The sequence below is a fragment of the Nannospalax galili genome, unplaced genomic scaffold (genome assembly GCF_000622305.1).
Source record: "Nannospalax galili isolate Female #2095 unplaced genomic scaffold, S.galili_v1.0 scaffold451, whole genome shotgun sequence".
Lineage (NCBI taxonomy): Eukaryota > Metazoa > Chordata > Mammalia > Rodentia > Spalacidae > Nannospalax > Nannospalax galili.
This window is the reverse complement of record NW_008331662.1, coordinates 2683036-2689452: the sequence shown is the minus strand read 5'-3', so window position 1 is coordinate 2689452 and position 6417 is coordinate 2683036. Positions and strand designations below refer to the sequence as shown.

Genomic DNA, 6417 nt, shown 5'->3' with positions numbered 1-6417 from the left:
CACTATGTAGCCAAGGATAACTTTGAACTCCAATCCTCCTGTCTCCATCTCCCAAGTGCTGAGACTACAAGCATGTACCACAATGTCCAGTGTCCCCAATCATTTTGAAATATACCTCAAACCTTAATATCATTTCATATGCCATTCTATTTTGCCTTTTCAATTTAATTTATTTTTTTGGTCTTTTTGAAGCAGGGTCTCCCTGTGGCCCCAGCTGTCCTGGAACTCACTATGTAGAGGAGGCTGGCCTTGAACTCACAAAGATCCGCCTGCCTCTGCCTCCCAAGTGCTGGGACTACAGGCGTGCGCCACCATGCCCAGCATGATTTTATATTTTTAAAGTGCTCAGCATTCCATAGAGATTTCCTGCAGCATTTATGACTAAAATTTAAGAAGCTCATGTATATAACTTATAAAAAAGCTTATGTATTTGGGGTTTGTTTTCCAGGTCATATTTTTCCCCATATAAAACATATAATTTTACTTTTGGTATACTAAGCTGGATGTGGAAAAATGTTTGTATCTACAAACAAAGAGAATTTTAAAATCTAAGAAGCAAGAAATGGTTGTAAAGATAACAAGGCTGGGTTTTTTTTTGGGGGGGGGAGGTTAATTTCTACCATTATATTTGTGAGCCTAGACACAGAACAGGAAGCAGTAAGCTGCTATTGCTCTAAAGATGGGATGTTGATAGTTTCTGGATTGTTTCTAACAGCACATGTACTCATAAGAGTATTTTCAAGATTTTAACTTGCCTTATACATTGCAATTGTTGATTAATAAAACTTCTGCAAATAACAAGTTATATTTTAATTAACAGGATTATGGCTTCATTAAATTTATTGAGATATTTGATTATCAAAGATAATGAAAATGACAATCAAGTAAGTGAATTATTTGAAAAAGTGGCTGTGAGTATATTCAGAATACATATTTCAACTTTTCATGATTAGTATCTTCTTAAGCCAACGTTTATTATTTTAGCAGCTACAGAGGCACGGATGACTATTGTGATACCTGCACTTACTTAATTCCCAGAGGCACTTGTTTGTTCACGTCTAATTTCCCTTCCCTTTGTCTCCTGCCGAGCCTCTGCTCTCTTGCCCGGAGTGCGGCCTCACCCTGTGGGTACTGAGATATGTTCGGGTCCTAAGTTAATGGACCCTGTGAGCTCAGCATGTATGAATATCTTACTCAGTTTCCTCTGCTTATATATAGTTTAGGATTTAAGTCTGAGCTATATGAAATAAAATGATCTGATGTCACCTCATCAGACATGACAAACTAAAGCATTTTTAGCTGTAAAACTGAATTTGTTAATAGCACCTTTTAGATGATGTGTAGGAAGTTGGATTTTTTTTTAATAGCACTTCATTAGAAGTACTCAATAAATAGAAAACTATTTGAGGAGGATTTGTCATACAGTAAAATTACATTTGCTTTTAATCTTCTCCTTTCTTCCTACTCTATTCTAATAATTGCTTCCCTATATGTCAGCTCTATTAACTGTAACCACATGAATCATGTGTTGTTAATCTGGATTCTTTTTACAAGACAATAATAGAATGAAAATAATTGATTTTTACATAAAAGTGCCAAAGAGATAGTTTTTAATCAAATAAATCACAACTTAGAATGAAAAGTTTATGGGAAAAGTAGCATTGTCCTTTGGCAGATCTAGTAGACTCAGTTTTTTGACCTGTTCATCTTTCTTTAGCCAAAAATAGTTCATTAGTTTTATCAACTCCTGCTTACCCTGCACTAGGAGGTTTTTTCAACATTTTGTTGTGAAAAAAATTGAAATATTCAACAAAGTGGAATTTGTGTAGCAGTCACTTACCCGCCTACTTCTACCTCATCTGCTCTGCTTGCTTCATTGTGTGTCCATCTCTACCCTCTGCCCAGCTTTCTCTTACTGATGCATTTTGAAGCAAACTGTAGACATCATTATATTTTATCCTAACTGTTCCAGCAATACTCTATTAAGTAGAGTTAACTATTTGTCAGCAGTTTTTCTTTGAGGTAAAAATTTATATAAAATGAATTGCATAAATGTTGTGTTCAGTTACTGAGTTTTAATAGATGTATAGATCCTGTTTATCCAAATGTGTATCACATTTACTGTCATAATATTCCCTCAGGTCTCTTCTTATTGCTCCACCTGTCCCTGCCAAAGGTGCACTTGTCCTGGCCAGGTGCTGCACATTGTTTACTCCATAATGCTCCATAATGTTGAAACAGAAGTACTCTTTGTCGTCATCATGGTGGTGTGTCATCCCCCCCACCCCTGTGGTAGAAATGTCTGTGACTTATGTAGAACTTCTGAAATCAAACTAAATCCTGACTTCTAAAGAAGCAGAAAAGGTCCAACCTAAGATTTAAGAGCACTAGGGCCAGGCAGGGTGTGATGGCGCATGCCTTTAATCCCAGCACTTGGGAGGCAGAGGCAGTTGGATCTCTGTGAGTTTGAGGCTAGCCTGGTCTACATAGTGCGTTCCAGGCCAGCTGGGGCAACAGGGAGACCCTGTCTCAAAAAGACCAAAAAAAAAATAAAAATAAAAAAAATAAAGAGCACTAGGGCCCTGAGGCTTCAGGCATGTACCCTTAGAGAAAGGTATGAGTTTTACTTCTAGCTATCAGGAAAGGATGAACATACGTAAGAGGTGATCTGATTTGCTTGACACAAAGGAACCTGATTGATTAGGACTGGCAGATTTATTAGATGCATAGTGAAGCACCAGGGCAGAAGGGTCTCTCTGACAGGAGAGGGGAGGCTTGGGAATCATTTAGCATTGTACAATGTCTGCTTTGAGATTCACAAATAACACCTTACTTTTCTTTGGCATGAATGTTTTCATGGTGAGGGAACCTACCTAGAAGGCTGCCTTCTTGTTTAATGGTCAATTTTTTTTCCCTTAAAAACCACATATTCCAGGTTTTTGCTAGTATGTTGCCATAAGAATTACCATACTAGGGAAATTAACAAACATCCTTGTCCCAAATAACAAATTGATTATCTTATAAACAGCTTAACAGCCTGTCCATTATGGAGCCACTTCTCCCAAGAACAGTCAAAATAGGTCATATATAGAAAGGAGGAGAGGCAAGTTTAGCTACTGTAGTTAATAAATAATGGACAGCTTCTCTCCAGATGTGATGGTGCCCATCTATCCAGCACTTAAAGGGCCGAGGCAAGAGGATTAAAAGTTCAGGCCTGCCTACAATAGGTAGTGAGAGCCTATCTAAAACAAAGAGTGTACTGATTTGTACAAGTTTTTTTTGTTGTTGTTGTTGTTTTGTTTTGTTTTTTTGTTTTTTTTGGTTTTTTTTTTTTTTTGGTTTTTTTGAGACAGGGTCTCCCTGTAGCCCCAGCTGTCCTGGAACTCACTATGTAGACCAGGCTGGCCTTGAACTCACAGAGATCCACCTGTCTCTGCCTCCCACGTGCTGATTTGTACAAGTTTTAATTAAAGGAGAAACAATTCAGCTGATAGAGTTGCGGCATTTCATTCAGAGGAACTCCTACCAGTACCTGTTTTTGACCAGTTAAGTGTACTGAGAGAGGGAAAGCTGAAATGTCATCAGAGGGGCAGGCAGGAAGGAAGATTAAGATTCCTTAATCTTCTAAGCAATAGATATTCTGTAGTATTATTTCGTACAGTTAGGAGAAAGGACAAAGTAGGGTCTGCTCATGTCCTTTTGAATTTCTTCCTTTATTATGGTTGACTATTTTTTTGCAAGATACCTGCCTATTCTAACAGTCAGTTTCATTGTGGTGTAGAAATACCTAATCTTCCTTTTGTGAAGTAGGCTGCAGTGAATTTTTAATGTATAATTAAGACTTAGAACTCAAGGCTGGAACTCTTACATCAGTGAGTCTACCTGGGTATTAACTTAAAAGCAGACATTTGTGAATACTTCAAAATTTTAATCCTTATAATCATTTTAAAAATCCTGCTACAGAAAAATCTGGTAACCTTCATGTAAGACAAAGAACATACTCTTACCTCCATAACTTCACTCCTACATGCTTCTAAAAATATTGTAGTTCATAGGAAAGATTTGTGAAATTATGCTGAACAGTATGTGTAAAAGATTTTCTTTAGCCTAACGTTGGCATTTTTAATTAACTTTTAAATGTTATAAACTATGAATTAAAATACATTTTTTGCCCTTAGCTGGACACCATGGCTCATGCCAGTACTTGGAAGGTGAGCTTGGCAGAGTAAAAAGGAAACGGAAACATGGATATATACTATTATGGCATCGGCAGAAGCTTTAAAAAAAATTTTTTTTTAATGAGTATTTTTCCCTGCATATATCTAAGTGCACACAGTGCCTGCAGAGGCCAGTAAAGGGCGTGGGGGTCCCTGGAAGCGGAGTTAAGGATGGTTGTTAGCCACCATGTGGGTGCTGGGAACCAAACCCAGGTCCTCTGCAAGAGCAGCCAGTGCTCTTAACCTCTGAGCCATCTCTCCAGTCTTTTTTTTTTTTTTTTTTTTTTAAAGATACATTTTAGCTGGGTGTGGTGGCGCACGCCTTTAATCCCAGCACTTGGGAGGCAGAAGCAGGCGGATCTCTGTGAGTTCAAGACCAGCCTGGTCTACATAGTAAGTTCCAGGACATCTGGGGCTCCAAGGAGACCCTGCCTCAAAAAAAAAAAAGACAAAAAAAAGATGCTTTTTAATTATTTTTAATTATGCATATGTGTGTGTCTGTATGGGCACCTAGAGGTCAGAAGTTATTGAATCCCCCTGGAGCTAGAGTTATAGCCTGTTGTGAACTGCCTGATGTGGGCGCTGGGGCCTGAACTCAGGTCTTCTGAAGAGTAATATCTACTTTTGACCACTGGGCTGTCTCTCTAGCTCAGCAGAAGCTTTTAAACATGAAAAATTGTATATTTTAAATGATGCAGACATTAGAAATGTTAAAACCCTTCAAGGCCAGCCTGGTCTACATAGTTCCAGGACAGCTGGGACTATAGGGAGACCCTGCTTCAAAAAGACATAAAACAAACAAACAAAAAAACACAAAACAAAACAAAACAAAAAAACCTCAGATTTTAGACATTGGCTTCCTCTTGAGTAAAAGAGACTTCAACCATATCCATTATATTTTTACATAAATGTGAGAAAGTACTTCCTTTTGATAAGGTAAGTGTAGGTTAAAGAGTGTTCTCCAGATACACTTTGTGTTTGAATGTCATTGATAGCCTTAGCCTTGAAAGTGAGCAGTTCTAGTGGGTTCTGCCTCTAAGCTTAGAGGTAGAGGCAGAGCGGAAAGTTAAAAGGGGAGGGAGGGACAGAAGATGGAGAGTGGCAGAAAAGAGACGTGAGAGCAGGAGGTGAGCCCTGCTTGTCACTCTGTAGACTGCAACAGCTGAGGAAGTTCCTGCTGGAACACTGTAGGATTGAAGTTTTCCATGAAGGCAGAGAAAACTTTCTACTGATGAACAATTAAGGAAATTTGTGTGAGGGTGGTGTATGTGAATGCGTGTGCATATGTGTACAGCCATGTGGAGGACAGAAGTTGGCCTTCCTCTATCACTCTGTCCTATTTTAAAGACAGGTTCTCTCACTGAACCTGGAACTGGCATATTGGCTAAACTGACTGGCCAGTGACCCCTCCCCCTTCCTTGTGTCTCCGCCTCCTCCCCACACCCAAGCACTGGGGTTACAGCTCTGTACCATCACATCTGGCTTTTGGCATCCAAACTTAGCTTGCACAGCACACTTTACCCACTAAGCCATTTCCCTAGTCCCTAAAATCACATTTAAAAAGATTTTAACATTATACTACTAAGATAGGTTCACTGTTTAAAAAGCAAGATAGCAAGCTAAAAGAAAAGGAATAATGGGGTTGGTGAGATGATTCAGTGGATGCCAACCTGAGTTCAGACCCCCATAGTGGAGAGAGCTCTCATTCCACACATAGGCCATGGCATAAGTGTGGGGACCCCACAAGGTGGCAGGAGAGAACCAACTCCAGATGGTTGTCCACACATACACCAGGCATGCAGCACCAGAACTCATACAATATACCCACATGTGTGCACAAAATAAATTTACAAAAATAAAGAAAAAATAAAAGCAGTAATCCACAAGCCCATCTGCCATTGTTGGTCTGCTATCTGTGTTCTTCTAGGTACTCCACAAATATTCTTCACATAAAAATGAAGTCATGCTATAGAAAACAGTTTCTCTCATTCACCAGTGTGTACTGAGGAACAACATTTTAATGGCTATATAGTTTTCCATTGTGTCAGTATACCACAATTTACCATTCCCCTGTTATGAAATATATTAATTCTTAGTTTTCACTAAACAATGTTTTTTAATATTTTATTTATTTTTATTTAGTGTATGAGTGTATTGTCTGCATGTAGGTAAGTGCACCCGTGTCATGCAATGCCCACGG

General features: G+C 38.8%; 1 protein-coding gene across 1 annotated transcript in view; it reads left to right on the top strand.

The window, feature by feature from the left end:
* The window catches only part of Glmn (glomulin, FKBP associated protein), a 45961-nt gene that overhangs the window by 33122 nt on the left and 6422 nt on the right, over positions 1 to 6417 (top strand). Inside the window, exon 14 of the mRNA XM_017796541.2 lies at positions 821 to 884. Within this exon, the coding sequence (XP_017652030.1) occupies positions 821 to 884 (64 nt within the window). The remainder of the gene's footprint in view (positions 1 to 820; positions 885 to 6417) is intronic.